The 18,445-nt window shown below is 41.5% G+C and overlaps 1 protein-coding gene across 1 annotated transcript; it reads right to left on the bottom strand.

The window, feature by feature from the left end:
• Positions 1-240: 240 nt before the first annotated feature.
• Positions 241-11,462, bottom strand: APOH (apolipoprotein H). Its single transcript, XM_082441966.1, has 8 exons — positions 11,349-11,462; positions 10,778-10,954; positions 9,267-9,363; positions 7,753-7,829; positions 6,809-6,997; positions 4,245-4,424; positions 2,053-2,250; positions 241-392 (listed from the first exon to the last, which is right to left on the bottom strand). The coding sequence occupies exons 1-8, from the start codon at positions 11,410-11,412 to the stop codon at positions 337-339; spliced, it is 1,038 nt and encodes a 345-aa protein (XP_082298092.1). The 5' UTR covers positions 11,413-11,462; the 3' UTR covers positions 241-336.
• Between the last annotated feature and the right edge of the window lie 6,983 nt (positions 11,463-18,445).

Genomic DNA, 18,445 nt, shown 5'->3' with positions numbered 1-18,445 from the left:
AATAATTACCAGGCGATACTGATGATGGGGTTTGTGGACCATTCTAAGAAAACTGTTGCATCGCAGTTGTTTTAGGTGAAAGCGTTTAGGAGTAGAATTAGGGAGAGGGTAACTGGGTTACCTAGGTAATTGTTTACACTTTCCATTTCACAGCCATGCAAGGACAATGTTCCAAATATTTGGGTTTCTTAACCAGATAATTAAAAGTAAGCTACCATGGAGTAACACTGCAATGGCTGATGCAATAAATTCAGTCACTTTATTTTTCCATTTCCATTAGGTTCCTTGGACAAACACATACAAGTATGACATTTAATTTTGAATCAGAAAACCAACTTAGCATGGTTTTACATCAGATGCTTCTGTTTTCCAGAAAGCGAAAGAACTGTGCTCTGTTTGGGGAGAAAAAAAATAAACATTTAAAGAGAAACAGTCATCTCTTAAATCTGTTAAATAGCCAAGACAAATCAAATACATTTTATAAACGTGTAGAGTAAATCTAATTATGTGAATGAAACATTCAGTGTGAGGTTTAAGTGATTCGAGAAAAATCAGGGAAATGATAAGGCACTCGTTTCCAAGAGAGAAAATAAAAGGTTATGTATAATTCTGACAGTCAAGATTAAAAGAAAAAAAGCTGTATCAGCCCTTTATTTATTCGCCGATGCACCAATAGTGCTGCATCTGTCTGAAGACTGTGAAAGAGAACAGCCTGAAGAAGTGCATTAACAAAGCTCTGTTTGGTTTTTTTAAATTATCTTCTGCTAATATTTTTTCTGCTGATCTGTGCTAGGATTACTGTGCTTTGTCAACTTGAGTATTTAATGTTTCACTAGGGCTCTGCTATGTTTTGAACAATAACAATTTATCCAGGGCATGTCTAACTATTTGTAATTATAGTGATAATAACCGTCATTATTATCATTGTGTACTTACTCCATGTCATGTATGATATTTCTAATCATCAAACCTATGAGGTGGGTATTATTTGCTAGTTATCATTTCCTTCTCTCTCTCTGGCTGGCCACTTCTCAGACCCCTCTCTCCTCTAATCTGCTCCCAACTCTCTCCTCTACCGGCTGATACAGGGCTGACAACATTCTTGAAGCATTTCTAAACCTAGAGGCAATAATAGCTTCAGTCTCTGGCTGGTTCCTCCTTTGTAGAAACAAAGGTATGTAGACCTTAAACCTGAAACTAATGCTCTGTGATGACCTAGAGGGGTGGGATGTGGGGGGAGGGCGGCAGGGAGGCTTAAGAGGGAGGGGATGTATGTATACGTATAGCTGATTCACTTTGTTCTACAGCAGAAACTAACCCAACATTGTAAAACAATTATACTCCAATAAAAAAAAGTTACTGTAGGCAATGTTAAAAGAAAATCGCATTCTTGGAGAAGATATTTTCATAGCTTGTAATTAAAAAAAAAAAAGTTTTGTGTCCAGAATTTATTTTAAAAAATAAATTTTCAATTAAAAAAAAAAACCTGAAACTAATGGCTTAAATGCTGGCCATTATACACTTCTTTATCACCCACAAACACAATATCATCTTCCTTAAAATGTTTTGCTCTAACGAATACTTTGCTCTAATGGGTACTTTTCAAACTCTAGGAATTGCCGAAGGAAGGAAAGAAATGTTAGAAGATCTATATATAAACCAATGACCATTGACATGAGTTACTTTGTAGTTTGGGGTGAGTTCTTTATCATTTGGGACCAAGAGGTGGTCAATATTATTATTCAATATTCCATTCAATATTATTATTAGTATATTCAAGCATAATCTGGAATTATACACGATGGCATAATTCAACACTCATCAAATAAAACCACAACCCTGAGTTTTAAGGAAAAGAATAGGAAAGGAAAATGTGGGGAAACTCAATGCAGCTTACTGCTTCATCTTGCTATTTCCTCCTGCCCCACTCTCTTTTAAAAAAATCCAGGGGCCACATTAACATGGCTTCTTTTAGTCATCAGGTAATAAAAGTACTGATTATGGCGAGGGGCAAGAGGAAGTGCTAGCTAAACGTTCCAGTGTTGAACTCACCCTTGAAGCATTTGGGGATTTGAATGTTGCCGTCTATGCACTGGGCATCCTCTGTATAGCTACACTTCTTCTCCTTATTTTTGCAGAAGAAAGAAATTTTTTGGCCATGCAGCATTCCATTCTTAAATTTGTCTTGGATATTTACTTTCTCTCCTTCATATATCACGGTAGCTCTTTTAACAGATAATTTACAAGACGCTGAAAGAGACAATATTTGTAGTCAAGACAGGACTTCATTTACTTTCTTAAAGAAAATGTAGCATTTGAACCAGGAGATGTTCAGACCTGAAACAAAGTGCTCGAGACGAGACGGTTCTAAGATAGTGGGTAACATCAGTATAATTGCTAACTGTTGTTCCTTATCAATAGAACCTTTAATCATGGCTTCCAAGATCGCCTTTTCTTCCCCTGGAGTAGCCACATAAGAAGGTCAGAGCAGAAGCCTCAGATACTAGGCTTCTGTGCAAAAGAACTATCAGATACTGCCATTTCAGGTAAGCCTCCCCGCCCCACTCAGCTCCCATTTATTGAGTTGCTGCACCACCCACCAGCCACTGTGAGTGTTGGCTCATAACAGCTCATAAATGCTCCTTTCTCTGAAAAATGGCCTTCAGCCATAAGAGAGCCACCTCTCCAAGGAGAGTATGCACATCGGTCCACAGCCCCAGGGTCAGGGAAGGGAGCAGCCCGCAGCCTATGACAGGCTGACAAGGGGAACAAAATAAGCAGGTCCCCTTGCCTCTCGATGGGATCGACTCCCATGGTCCAGAGCTCGCAGGGGATTAAACTGAAGTTAGACTCTAGCTGAGACCACATCCTCGGTCAAAACATGGTCCCTGGGTTGACAGCATCAGCACCACCTGGGAACCTGGTAGAAATGCTAGTTCTCAGGTCCTACTGCAGATCCAGCAAATCAGAGACTCTGTTTAAACAAACCCTCTGGGAGATTCTGATGCACAGTGAGGTTTGAGAACCAGTGTCCGGCTCCGTCCTACCTGCCTCACATTCTTTTTCCTGAGACTCACTTAATAAACCAACTGCATTTGAATCCCTGTCTCAGGCTCTGCTTCTAGGGGACCCCAACCTAGTCATATGTCATTTTGCCTGTCGTGCCTAATTGCCTTTTCTATTTAAACTGTCCAACCCGGACTTCCCTGGTGGTGCAGTGGTTAAGAATCTGCCTGCCAATGCAGGGGACACGGGTTTGAACACTGGTCCGGGAAGATCCCACGTGCTGCGGAGCAACTAAGCCCATGCGCCACAACTACTGAAACCCACATGCCACAACTACTGAAACCCACATGCCTAGAGCCCATGCTCTAGGCATGTCCGCAACAAGAGAAGCCACGGCACTGAGAAGCCCATGCACCATAACGAAGAGTAACCCCCACTCATGCAACTAGAGAAAGCCCGCACACAGCTTCAAAGACCCAACACAGCCAAAAATAAAATAAATAAATTATTTTTAAAAAACAAAACTGTCCAGCCCACAGCAACTTGAGCAGAAATACAGTGCAAAGTTGGTGTTCTTTGCATAAGCATGACACGGACCAGATCAAGGATAGACACCTAACTCAAAAGCAACCAGCATCTCAGGGAAAAGATGCCAGTGAGTGATGAATCCTTTAGTTGAGAGGTCCTGGTGTAGAATCAAGCCAGGTTCAAGGTGAGTAAGCAGAGAAACAGAGATATGAGGGAGACTGTGAGGCCAATGAGACATGGAAAGAGTAGCAATAGTGCCCAACTTTCAGTTGCAGTCCTCAGGAGGACCAGCTGTGTTTCATTTCCTCACATTCAATGTCCATACGCTTGCCTGTTGCCTGTTTATAATTCGTCACCATTTCCTGGAACTAGCTGGAACGTGTGGTTGGGTTTTGCCACAGTGAGAAGGGTCTTGACTAGAACAAAGCAAAAAAGGATGCTCATGGGCTAAGACTTAAAAGCAATTACAGGAAGCCCACACAATCTTCCACCATATTACCAAGGCTTACAACAGATATGTTTATTTCATGCAGTTCAATCTCAAACAGGATTGCTAAGCGTGAAGTTTCCCCATGCTCATATAAATCCCAGTAGCTGTGAATCAAGTCGGAGAAACAAAGTAGAAAATGACTGGAACAAGAAAATGGCAAGGAAAGGTGATCCACTCGATGAACTGGGAGGCAGTTTAAGAACTTACCCATGTTTCTTACCTTTACAGCTTGGCTGTGCAGACCAGTGTCCGAATTTGCCACATTCTACTTCTTTTGGCCCATCCAAGGCATATGTATCATGGCAACCATATGTGGCTTTATCCTTGTAATAAAGTACTTGCTTTGCAGGATAGTTCACAAATCCATTGTCTGGTCTTGATGGGAACGGGCATTTTACTTCTAAAAAGTTTAAGCAGTAAGACGTATTAGTATAAATAGCTTGGGGTCCAGTGGTTATGGAATATCTACGCACTTGTCTCTCTTATACCACTGAGTCACTGGGTGTTCCTGTGACTAGAACACAATTTCTGGGGACCTTGGTGCTTAATTCTATCCCCTTTATCTTATCCTCGTGAGACTCTGGATATTAAAATAGAAACAACAACACTTTGAAAGTAAATTAATGAGTTACCAAGTGCTTTGGGCTTTCACATAATCACAAGGTAGTATTTATTGCAAACTTCATCTGCACACAGTCTAAGATGGTGGGTTTGAAAGACGGAAAAAGTCTGACTCTTTTAACCAACAGACCATGAAATTAAAACACAGAGATTCCTTCTATGTACACTAGAACAGCATTATTTGGATTTTAAATGTTAAGTCTAATTCTTATGACTGTCTTCAGACTATACAAGAAGCCAGCATGAAATATGAAGGAGAAAAATGAAGGCTTCCCAGCCTTCTTTAGATCCTCAGCGGTAGAGGCCCAAACCCGTATCCTTATTTACCCCAGTAAAGAAAGCCAAGCTGGAGGGAGGAGCACAGAGCTCTTGGGAGGCAGTCTAATGAGATGGTTCAAGAGTACCAAATCCAGTGTTGGACTGCTTGGATCAGTTTTGGCTTCCACAAATTGAGTGCAAAAGAATCTATGAGTCTATAATAACGCTAAAAAGAAATAGTTCATGGAGGAAAAACTCTTCCCTGCAGAAGAATTCCAGCTAATAAATATAGAAGGAAAGATAAACTTAGAAAGCCACCATTTTGTAACCACCAATGTCTCAGTTGACTGAGTTCAAGGATTATCAGTGGATGCTAAAATGACTGCTAGAGAATGAATATTCTCACCGTCTCAAACTATCACCCACAGGTTGCTTACTAATTCAACGAGAAAGAGATGCCTTTACCAAGAGAAGAGGGGCATACCCCACCTGACCAAGGGATCAAATTAAGCATGACAGTGATCGACTGACACCATGTGCCTTCTGATGTGATGGAGTGTATTCTTAAAAAAAATGTATTTAAATCAAATCCAATCATGAGTGAATAATCTACCAAATTCACATTGTGGAAACTTCTACAATACTACTAGCATGCACTCTTCAAAAATGTCAGTGAAAGACAACCGAAAAGGCAGGGGATAATTCTTAACTAAAGGAGACCAAAGAGCTAAGACAACTAGATAGAATATGTGATTCATGATTAGATTTCACATAGAACAAAACACGTGTATAAAGGATACTTCTGGATCGGCTGGGGTAATTTGCATATGAAATAAATATTGTTAATTGTATATAATATAATTGTTTAAATTATTATTGTTAATAATTCCAAATATGTTAAATGTCTTGGGTACAGTGATAACATATGACAATGTTGTTCTTAGGACACTCATGCTGCTGAAGTATTCATGGGTAAGTGTCATCATGTGTACAACTTATTTTCACATGATTCAGGGGGAAAAAAGTATGTCTATAGAGAGAAAGAGAGAGAATGTCACAACATGCTGATGGCTGATATATCTATGTAAATGGCTGAAAAAAAGAAAAAAAAAAAGAACCCACTGCTTAGAACTTGGGAGAATTAAATGAGATGACACATATATAGGAGGAGACCAGTGCCTGGCCCAGAGTTTAGTCCCCCAAAAGGTGCTAGGTATTAGAAGTAGTAGTAGTTTCCCTGTGCTAAAAAGCACTTATGTTTGAATCATTCAGTAGATATCTGTAACACCCACTGCGGGAGAAGGTAACAGTCCTTAGTATAACGCCTGGTGTGCATGATAAATTCTACTTGTTATGCAGTTGACAAATTCAAAGAGTAATGATGAGTCAAATTAAAGGAGAAAGAATTTTCATATATATTTTTAAATCAAGTATTCTTGTGATTCTTAGATTTAGGTAAAGACTACAAAAGCTTATATCAATCTGACTGCAACCTAGTTTTTCACCTCAGTCTCTTAGGACTCCCCAGTTTAATCCAGCCTCACAGTAATACTCAGCTGTCCATGCACACACCCTGTTCCTTCACATCCCCCTGGCTTCCCCCATCCTGCGCCCTTGTGTGGTATGCTATGCTGTTCCCCCATTCTCCACTCCTCCCCCAAGCCCTTCCTCTGGGAAGCTTTCCCAGGCAGCTCCAGACGGTCCATTGCATCATAGCTCATCTTACTGAGCTCAGAAGTCAGGTCTCATTCATCTGGTATTCTCGGTGCCTGGCAGGTGGCAGATGCCGATAAACATTTGTTACACAAGGTCATTTGAAACACTCCATGATAGAGAAATTTTCAATCCTCTTCAAAAAAGAGATTCCACACTCCCGTGATTATTCTGTCTTATCATTGCACTCACCCTTACATTCTGGTAATTCTGTCCAGTTTCCATGTTCTGTGCAGGTAATGGTGTCGTTCCCAAACATTGCGTGCTGTGGCAAGCATTCAAAGACTGCCTTGCTTCCATACAGGGAGTTGTTCCCAGACAATGGCTGATAAACACTAAGTTTTGCAAACTTAGGTATGGGTGGTGGAGGGCAGGTTGTAGCTGAAAAAAGAAGGAACTATCATTTTAATGAAAATAGTTGAGTCTTTTAAAAGTACTCTTTACAGAACAACAAAAAAGAAATCCAGAGATTAACTTGGGAAAATGCAAACTTTGATCAAATGCCAGGGTAAACACAGTCAACTGGAGAAGCCAAATAAGAAAATATGATCTGGAAATCAGATGTCTGAACCAGTCAAAAAACTAAAAGATGAAGGAAATTTAAGTCTTGCCACCACTGATTTGCCTGTTAGAAGAACACGTGGCTTATGATACCATACGTCTTGGATCCAAACGCTACCTTGGAAGACGTTCCTGGGAGTCAGAATTGGCGAAGGACTTTGCTGAGGGAGCCTCCTGCAATAGTTGCTGATGACAACAAGTCATTTGTGACATCTTGGTCCTAGTTCAGGTTTGTTTGTTCCTGTTGAATACCTCTTGCTTTTGTACTCTGTCTGTATGGAGCTTACACAAGGAGCTTCACACAGAGACTCAGAAGTGGGTTGCCATCCTGACCTAACTAATCTGGAGTTTCAGGGTTAGAGTCAGGGTCAGGGTCAGAGTTTGTCATTCCAAAGCGGTTGTTTCATCTTCCAGAGTAAGATATCAGGATGAACGGTCCCCAGAAAGGTGACCAACCATCTCATGGAGCTGGGACTGAGGGGTTTCCAGGGTGTAGATCTTATAGTGGTAAAACCAGGAAAGTCCCAGGCAAATCAGCTGGTCACCCTCCCTATAACTGGGACCCACAAACTCACGAGCACAGACAGGAAGTTTCTGACTCCATTCTCCCTCCTTAGTGCATTGAGCAGAATTAGCTCCTTTCAGATAAAACCTGCAAAGGGAAAATGTAATCCACTAAATTATAAAAATAATCCACCCATGGCATCTCAAATGTCTTTTCTGTTAAGCATTGCTGCAAATTAATACTATTGGCTTCTCGGGACTCCGCTGGTGGCACAGTGGTTAAGAATCTGCCTGCCAATGCAGGGGACACGGGTTCAAGCCCTGGTCTGGGAAGATCCCACATGCCACGGAGCAACTAAGCCCGTGCACCACAACTACTGAGCCTGTGCTCTAGAGCCCGTGAGCCACAACTACTGAGCCCACATGCCACAACTACTGACGCCCGCACGCCTAGAGCCCGTGCTCCACAACGAGAGAAGCCACCGCAATGAGAAGCCCGCGCACCGCAACGAAGAGTAGCCCCTGCTCACCACAACTAGAGAAAGCCCGCGTGCAGCAACGAAGACCCAAAAAAAAAAAAAAAAATCTTGGCTTCTTTTCCACCTTATAATACTGTTTTCCTGAGAGGCTTAACATTCCTCTAAGGCTCATCAAGTCTCCCAGCCTACGGCTGCAGGGAACTGCTGAAGAATGGGAAGGTTCCAAGTGGGTATGGAAGCCAACCCTACCCAGTCCCCAAACCCCTTGTCTCCAAGCAGCTGGTCAGGTTAACTGCTTCCAAGCAAAGAACCACCTCTTTTTCAGGATCACAAAAGTTAATCAAACTGAATAATCTCTAATATTCCTTTTCTGAGAGCCTGCGGCCCCAAATGTTTAAAAACAATGCAGTCTATTTCCATTGCAAATGTACCGTTGTCCCTGAAGCCAGTTTGTTCAAGGTCATTCATCATGAAGCCTACCAGTCAACTGGTGTTTCAGATGAAAGGACTGCTTCTCTCTTTCACACACAATATTTCTTAATCTCTAAGCACAAACAAGGCTCCTCAGGGAAATTTTGCCCTGCTCTACAGCCGATGAGCTATGGCCAGTGTCACTGATGGTGTATTTGCTCATAAGGCGGGTAAGTCATATGACCAACCAGAAGTGCTTTCCTCTGGGGGTGCTGTGAGGAGGAAGATTATGTTCTACATCTACACACTCAGCCTTCTCCATGGAATTCTCCTCCACGAGGTCACAGTTGATGAAATTAGCCTCATAACTAAAGCCCAAGTCCGATTACTAAAATATTTTAACCCTCAGGCCAAGATTTGGCCCAGAGATCATAAAGAATTATCACCCAGTTTCAATAATTTCAATGTACTCCTCAAACAAGTAACTAATCAGGAGCAGAAAAATTAGAACGTTGACTTCATATTTCACTAGCTGCTGTATTCTCCACCCCTTACCCCGCCCTCAACACCACTGTGGATTTGTATTCAGTGATTTGTACTCAGCAGGTCCAGCCTAAAGACTAGAAACGGACCAGCCTTGATGATTAGCTTAAGGGCGCAGGAATGGGTTGCATCTGTGAGCCGGAAGTCCTTACCCGGTATTGCAAGAAAAACTGATCGTGTTGGGATATTCAAAAGTTGTATAGCGTACAGTTCCGTTTTCTAAGATTCCAGCAAAAGGACATACTCTGGCTGTGATTTAAAGATATAAAGGTCAATTTCCATTTATAGAATTTACTATTAAAATAAAAATGTATAAACTCATTTCTATCCTTTGATCCAGTAACTCTCCTGGTAACTATTCTAAGAAGATAACTCAAAATAAGTCAAATGATATATGCACTAAGGCACCCATTGTATTGTTTGCCATGCAGCACGCGGGATCTTAGTTCCCCGACCAGGGATCGAACCCTCACCCCCTGCAGTGGAAGTGCAGAGTCTTAACCCCTGGACCGCCAGGGAGGTCCCTGTATTGTTACTTCTAATGGCAAAAACCAAACAGTCTAAATGTTCACTATCATGGTATTATTTTAATCAATGGTAATTAAAGGGTAAATCCACCTGAGCTATTATACGGCCAATAAAATATGGATAATGAAGACTACAGAGATATAGTCCATGTTTCTGATATGCTAGTGAAAACAGAAAAACACAAGATGGTATCAACTCACTGCAACGAGGAAAACACACATGCGGAAAATAGCTTGAAAAAGAAAGTTGTTAGTGTTCCAAAGTTTTGGCTGATTTCCAGAAAAATTTTCCCTAATGATGTTACAGTGGTTTTTCACTAGCAATTACGTTTTGTCTTTTTTAATCAAAAAGCATATTAAAATCACTGTATGAACATGTATAGTTTTCACAAATGGTGTCACCCATACAACCAAAATAACCAGAGCTTGGATAGGTCCATATAGTTATTTTTACTGCTTGACTTCTACATAAAATTGCCAGAAATTCTCTCAGGTGGATTGCTCAGTAGTCAACTGTGAAAAAATAATGCCAGCATGATATCACAGAACCACGTTCTGAGGAGTAAATAAAAGCAACCATCGGGAATTCCCTGGCGGTCCAGTGGTTAGGACTCAGCGCTTTCACTGCTAAGGGCGAGGGTTCAATCCCTGGTCGGGGAACTAAGATCCCACAAGCTGAGCCACGTGGCCAAAACATAAAAAAGCCACCATCTACCATAAAGTCAGATATCTGTGAATGTATATATACATATATAATTGTTCTATTACATATGATATATTATTACGTATAATATTCCTGTACATTATTAATTTAATATATTTATATTTTATTATAAATATAATTTGTAATATAATCTCCACTTCTCTTTTCACATCGGCAGCGTTCTCCTCCCCTTTTATCGTACCAAGTCTCTTTTTAAAATCTCCCCTCGATCCAGGCTGTGCTGCAAACAGCACTCACTGTCCTTAGCCTCTTCTCCTGAGGAACTCCCCACAGACCCTCCTGTTTCCTCACAGCCCTCCACCCCACAGTTCTGCTGGCTTTCTGTACCGCGGGCATGACAAGGTAGGTCACCTCCCCAAAATGTCCAGAACGTGAATGACGGGGAGAATGCGTGAGATGGAAGCTGACTTACGCGCACATCTCAGAGTGTTGATGGGCCAGAGTCCTGTGAGCGGGCAGATAAACCTCCGGATCCCTCCCCGGGACACGTAGCCTGGCTGGCAGGTGTACACTATCTCCTCCCCGGGGGCGTAGGATGTTTTTAACGGAACAACTCTGGCAAATGGTAACTCATCTGGCTTGGGACAGGCTGAAATAGAGCACAAAGCAGTTGGCTGAGAAATCTGTATTTGCATTTTTAAGTTCAGCTAGCACACACAAATGAAAAATATTTCATGCTACCAATAATATGCATACTGAGTTCTGTACCAGATACTTGACTTATGCAATACCTCATCTAATCTCCTCACCAACTTTTGAAGGGTGCTATTGTCATCCCCATTTCACAGGTCCGTATCCTGAGGCTTAAACAAGGTAAATATCTCACGCAGGAACTTTAGGCATGGCTATATAAAAGAACAAGCACCAATCCACTCTCTCAAGCATCCACCCTAAAGAGAATTTAACTAATCATTATGGATCCCTGGCATATACAAGGGGGATGGATATATGAATTATTATTTTCAGAAGCAAAGAGTACTTACTTCGTCCTGCAAGAGCAACATGGCAGAGAAAACTTGAGAACAAGATGAGCACGGGAGGAATCATTGCGGATGGTTCACACTGGCACTACCAAAGTGGCTTTCCTCTACTAAAAAGAGAGCTGTAAATATTAAAGTGCTTAAATATTAACCATTTTGGGGTGTACTTTTATCTCTGTAAATAGAAGATAAAGGATCATGGTTTGAAAGGAGCTCCAAGACCTACATTCTTTAATCATTTACTTTTCACTTTGGCGGGTCTGTTGTGAAATCTTCGGTAGATGGTCTCTGTCTTCGCGACATTTGTGTTAATGGCACACAACAGCTCGGTCTTGCCTCTGATACAATCCTGGTAGTTCCAGATTGCCCGGCCTCTGGTCCAGACCTCTTGCTCTCCATCCTTGGTTTGTGTAATGGTGGATGGAAAACGCAAAGGCTGAATTACCTGCTCCACCCCCAGCCTTGGCATGCAAACTGAGGACCATCGCTTATTTTCAGGTCTCTTCACCTCTAAAATGACGTTCCGGGTTCCAGATATACGAGCTAAAGAACATCTTCACAGCAGCATCTAAGATTATGAAGCCTAAAAAACTGAGATCATCATCTTCTCTCACAAACTGACTGCTTCCTCTCTTACCTGCAGCGAGTAACACGACCCTCCTGGTAGCCAGTTCCCAGCCCTAGCACTAGCCTTGCCTTCTCCATCTCCTCCCGTGCCAAATCAACGCAAAGTCCTGACCATCCGTTCTGAAGACTTCTTAGGTCTGTCGAGCCAGATTCTAGATCTGTTTGAGGGATTGGGAAGTCGACGTGAAATTACAAGTTAGGACACTAAGAAGTACAGAAGTCGAGTAGGAGAGGATGGGCCAATGCCGATGAAGCTGTTTAAAAGGGCTCAGAGCAGACCATCCAGGACCCCGTAGTTCTCCTACATATCATTTTCTCTGAGGGACTGAAGATACAAATGGACAATGGCTAGACAATGTGTAAAAACAGAACTCTGACCCACAATCTCTAGCAATCGGCCAAACTTAGACCCAACCAGAGAAAACCAAGTGTGTTCCTCTAATCAATCACATAGGACGCCCGGCTTCCAGTCAGTCCACATTCAGCTTCCCCAAACCAACACCCTCCCATCAGGGCATACTTGAGGCTTTCCCTCTTCGTCTGCAGTAAAGTTTTCCCATCCTTTAACTGATTTGGGGTGTCTGCCAAGCACAAATGATGATGGCTAACTGCCTTCCGATAGCAAGTTCTGAATAAATAGCCTTTGCTTGTTCTCATTTGGGTGATGGTGTTTTATATCCACAGGTCTAAAGTTCCTTGAGACACATCAGTTTGAGAAATGTTCTTGTCAGACAGCGATTCCTAATGATGCTGCTAATGAACATGATGTTCCGTGATAAGGAGAACAGTGTCCTGCCACTAACATAAAATAAGGCTGGTCCTTCCCCTTTGTGATTAAATCACAGTCTTCACACACACACACACACACACACACACACACACACACACACACACACACACACCACCTTCCTTTTCTAAGGAGAAGGATTTATGCTTGATTGCTCTCAAGCTCTGTGTTATTGTGGAGAATTCCCTTGATGGGTGGAAAAGAGAGAAAATGAATGAAAAGGGACCAAGGTGCCCTATGTAATAAAGACGTGAGGTAGGTGGCGGAATAGAGAGAAAGCCACGGGCTGCACAGCAGGAAAAGAAAATCTGGAGGAGTTTGAAATTGAGAAGAGAACAGTTTTGGCAGCAGCTGCAAACTGAACGATAGACATTGGGAGGACCAGTGACGAGGAGGGGGGTTTTTAATGATGCTTGCTGATGGGTGTACTTCCTCACATGAGGGAACTTTCTGGAGAGGGTGGAAACAGTCTATATTTTATTTTAGGTGGTTGCTACTTGGGTACATGAAATTATCAAAACTCTTCCACTGAACATTTAAGAACTGTGCATTTTGTTATATATTAATTATACCTCAGTTTAAAAACAATGCACCGACTTTCCTGGTGGCGCAGTGGTTAAGAATCCGCCTGCCAATGCAGGGGACATAGGTTCGAGCCCTGGTCCAGGAAGATCCCACATGCTGCAGAGCAACAAAGCCCGTGTGCCACAACTACTGAGCCTGCGCTCTAGGGCCTGTGAGCCACAACTACTGAGCTTGTGTCTATAGCCCTCGAGCCACAGCTACTGAAGCCCACACACGTAGAGCCCGTGCTCCGCAACAAAGAGTAGCCCCTGCTCGTGGCAACTAGAGAAAGCTCGCGCACAGCAACAAAAGACCCAACGCAGCCAAAAAAATTAAAAAATATATATATATTTAAAAAATGCATGTCTCTCTCCCTCCCTCCCTCCTTTCCTTTTATTCTTCCTCCCTTCCTCTTTCCTTCCTTCCTTCCTTCCTAATTCCATTCCAAATTCATGGGGTGGACCTGAGTGGGGCATTCAGGGTGGCCCTTGTGAGAATGGCAGCCCAGTGGTGTCACGGGAGTGGCATATACCATGGATTGAGCAAACAAGCACATATCTTGAGGCTCATGGGAGTCAGTTTCCTTACTGATGAAAAGAAGTAGCAATAAGGAAAGAACGGAAGCCCAAATAAACCCTGTAGTGGTGTATTGCAAGTGGATATATCAGTACAAACTTTACTTACATAGAGACAGATCCAGAAATAAATATAGATAAGAAGGTGCATGCATGTGTGTACGTATGTACATCTGTATACATGTAATTCCTAGCTCTGTCGACTAAGATAGCCTGGGGATGGCAGTACACCCAGTAGCAATGAGCACACCTAGTGCCTAGACCTTGGTTTCTAAATACAACTCTCCACTGAAAGGTGCCAGGGCTCCTTGGAAAATTGGCTAGTTCTAGGAATGGGGCAGGGTAAGTGCAAGATAAGCCTGGAACATCAAGGGGTGAAGAACAACGCAGGTGATGTGCAGAGAATGGCAGGCACCTGTTACAAAGACCTCCGAAGGCATTTGGAGGGACTCTCATTAGCCAAATACGGGACAATTTGAGTGTAAAATAAATAATCATAGTAACAAATTAAATCCATTGACCAAAACAGGAATCAACAAGTCTACATTGATAGCAATAAACACATTAATAGATGAGAAGATAAGAAAGTTCTTCCTGACAGTAGAATGCCAACTAATTAATATAGTAGGAATATGGAATTAGAAAATCGCAATTTAGAATTCATCATAGAAATATTTAATTCTGGCAAAAAAAAAAATCAATGGATGTTAAAACTAGGGGTGTTAGTAGGATGTGAAATGAGATGCTCAAATAGTCTTAAAAGTGTCACCACATAAATTAATAATTCATTACAAAGAGAGGAGAAAGGAATAAACTTATAGTGGAGGAACCTGGCAGATACCACTTGAATCAAGTAATCAAAATTAACACCACCATTAATGGGACAAATTGACACTGTGTGCCCACCCCGCTCCCCTGCAATAGGATGCAATGAGAAGAACACAGCATCTCTTCTGAGATATTCCTGCCCCAAACCTAATAACCCGGGTTGTGTCGTGAGAAACTTGAAGGACACCATGCAAAACAACTGCCCTGTAATCTTCAAAAAGGCAAAGGCCATGAAAGGAAATAAAGACTGAGGGAGCCTGGGAGTCAGGAGAAGTGGCTGGACCACATGATGCTCTCGCTATCAGAGCCTGAGGGGACATTTGGTGAAACTCGAAGGGGGTCTCTGGGTTAAGAGTACATGCAAGTTTTTTGTTCTATTCTTGGAACTTTTCTGTATGTTTGAAATTGTTTAAAAATATAACTAAAAACAGGAAAAAATGCATGTCCTTTTGGTGGTTTCCTTGAGAGTACTTTTAAAAAGATACTGGTCTTAACTGGACCATATGAGGCCTCAACTTTTATTTACATCACTGCCTAAAAATCAATGCAGTGGATAGAACTTTCTCAGTTTTAGGTTTATGTATATATTCTATTAATATAAAATGTATACTATATATATTAATATATAATACATGAGATTATTATATAAACTTTTTTTTGGAATCATCGACAACCAGCTCCTATTTGCCAGCTATAGAACTTTGAAAAATGATGCAAAAAATAGTAGTAGCAGGAAAATGAAGAAACAACTAAATCAAACTTAGTGTGACAGCTTTAAGGGAGAGTCAAGTGTTTGTGGTTTTTAAAATTTTTTGGCTAGTAAAATTTTCCCTTCTTTGTAAAATTAGATACAAACATAATGGATGGTAATCTGCACAATTTATAAATTATAATTATTATTAGTCCTGAGCGCTTTGCCACTTGAACATGTCTGAGAATTACAAAATGTTCCCAGAACCCTCACAAACACACACATGGGTCTAATGAAAAATCTTTGTGATGAGCCTTAAGATGAGATGCAATCATTCATCTTCCAGGTTGTGATGTATTTTCACCTATAACTTCAGCACCAGCTGGTGGTTGTGTAGTCTGGTCTATCTTCCTCTCCACATGGTGCAACTCACACCCCAGTAACAATAATATAATAACCAAAGAGCTGGCTGATAATCAATGTTAAATGACATTTTAAAGACACATTTAAACTTGCCATTAAAGTTTAATTTGGCAGGGCAAATGGAAAAACCATTAAGATAAAAATCCAAGGAATTTTGACGAATCAAGTGCCTGTTTTGTATTGTTGGGGTTTATAATCATCACTAAAGAGTAGCCAACCCTTGGATTTAATGTTGCACTTAGGATATTATGTTTTATTAACCATGAACAAGGATACAGAACCACATAGACACTTAGGTTGAAGAATACATGACAACATTTGTTTCACAAGAGACATAGGACCTTGTACTTAAAATTCTTAATGACTGGGGAGGGGGGTAAAATAGGTGAAGGGGATTAAGAGGTACAAACCTCCACTTATAAAACAAACAATCCACGGGGATACAGCGTAAGAAATATGGTCGACAATATTGTGATGACTTTGTACGGGGACAGACAGCTACTAGACTTACTGTGGTGATCGTTTCACAGTGTGTGCAAATATCAAATCATATGTGATACACCTGAAACTAGCATAATATCATACATCAACTATATTACAATCTTTTAAAATGGGGAAAAATTCTTACTGACTTTATATCCTTTCCTGCTCTACTTTGTAAATTCACTAGAGAGACCTAGACTCAGAGTCCAAGGTTTTGCAGTCCTGAAATCCCATTGCATCACATGTTCAAAAACTTTCTTATTTACTTCACAAGCAGAGACTTTGACCATAACATTAAACATTTAGCAATGGTTTAGATTTTAAAAAAAAACAAAAAACACTTTGAATGTTGTCTCTTTCTGGATTGGGATTCTAGCTAATATCCACCAGTAAGCTCTCAGTGGAAAGATGCAAATGCCTTTGCTCCTATGACAGCAAAGTCTATCAGGAGCTGTGAACACATTTGCAGAGGGGATAAAGGAACGTGTCACGGGGCTTAATGGGCATGATTATATACGTCTAGAAATGCACAGTCAGCCTAAGTCTGCACTGAGACATCTTTGTGCAAATTCTGGGATCCCCTACTTGCAAATAGCTTTCACCTGGTAGAAACTAATACGTTTATATACTGCAATTTCTATTTTTATCTAGAGCAGTTATTCTTAACTTTGGATGCACAGTATAATCTCTCAGACTGTTTTTTTAAAAAAATAGAAAAATTCAACAGAATTTCTGAGGGAAGGGTCCAGGCATTGGGCTTCTTTAAAGTCCCCAGGTAATTATGACTGCAGTGGGGGGTTAAGACCCATTGATTCAGCATGTCAGTATTTACCTAAGTTCAACTGATAAGGTTCCACCACATAATTCTCTCTCTTGCCAACGTGAGATTACTTTTTATACTTTCTATAGTGTGTGATTCCTTGATCTCTTGTGAATTACTTCCCGGGTTCCACATATTCATTCATTCTTTTGCAAACATTTCCTAAGCCCTTGTTAAGCTGTACTTGCTGGCTGACATTGGAATTTCAGAAATACACAAGACTTGACTGTTGCCTGTAAGGATCACAGTTTACTAGGACTGAGATACGGTGCTACAAATGAAAAAATGAAAGTCCAAGGTTCTTAATTTCCTTAGAAGCATCTGCCGACATTTCGCAGAGGATATATCACTCGGATTATGTCTTAAAGAACCTTGAGTTTAGCGGTTCAGAGGGCATGAGGTGGAGTGGGGTGAGATGGTAAGGATGTAGGCAGCTGTCAAAGCAAGAAGGCGTAAGACAGCAGGATGTGTCCCCAACAGCAGCAATACAGCCGAATGTTGCTGGAGCAGAACATTTCAGGTGAGGAATAGTGGGAAGTGAGGCTGGGAGGGAGTAGGACCTGGATGACGAAAGCTCTTTATATGCCATGTTTAAGAGTTTGCAGTGAAAGGGAGGACCAAAGTCAAGTGTGTATTTCAGAAAGAATATTAACAGCAGCATATACGACAGTTTGGGGTAAGTGGGCAGAGTGGGAGAGAAAGGGACTGAAAAAAGAAAACCCTTGGTACGTCTCACACTGATCCTATCTTCCATTCTCACTTTCCAAACCAACCTTGCACAACGTTGCATGTTAGTGAGCGAGGGACATTTTTATGCAATTGCCCACGTGTACACCTGGCCGTGATGACACGGGAGATGTGCTGCTCTCCTGGAGCATGCTTTCGAGAGAAGGCTTTTATTTCCCAAATCATGGCCTGTGATGCCAGAAGAGTGGAATTCTAGCCAAGGACTGAGGATATTACTCAGAAACTGGAGGGAATTTTGCTGGGAGGATTCATCAACCACATGTTCAGGTTTTAAGCTGGATATGAAAAGTGCCTCTAGTTGGGATACAGAGTCTGTGGAGGAGAATGGGAAACAAACAGAGAAAAGGAGCACATTATTTGGTTCTTCCTAGGATGACTCCATCAGGGAAAGAGGACAAGCCCACCACCTTGGAGGAAGTGTGGTGTCCTGGTTGGGGCCAGAGGCTTTAATCAGGGAACACTCGCGTTTGAGTCATGACTCCGCCTCTTACTAGCTGTGGCCTCTTGGGCAAGTCACCTTCTACGGTCAAGTTCTCATCTCTAACATGGGGGTGA

Source organism: Balaenoptera physalus, assembly GCF_965194825.1.
Source record: "Balaenoptera physalus genome assembly, chromosome: 20".
Taxonomy (NCBI): domain Eukaryota; kingdom Metazoa; phylum Chordata; class Mammalia; order Artiodactyla; family Balaenopteridae; genus Balaenoptera; species Balaenoptera physalus.
Note: the sequence above shows the minus strand (reverse complement) of the source record. Positions and strands in the feature narration are given on the sequence as shown.

Bases quoted from the DNA above. Each gene is read 5' to 3' on its own strand.
- APOH (XM_082441966.1), bottom strand. From the start codon at position 11,412: ATGATTCCTCCCGTGCTCATCTTGTTCTCAAGTTTTCTCTGCCATGTT. The intron at 9,364-10,777 runs GTAAGTCAGCTT...TTTAAATCACAG, and splicing joins CAACACTCTGAGATGTGCGC to CCAGAGTATGTCCTTTTGCT. The intron at 6,998-7,752 runs GTGAGTTTGTGG...TTCTTTTTTCAG, and splicing joins GAAACTTCCTGTCTGTGCTC to CTACAACCTGCCCTCCACCA.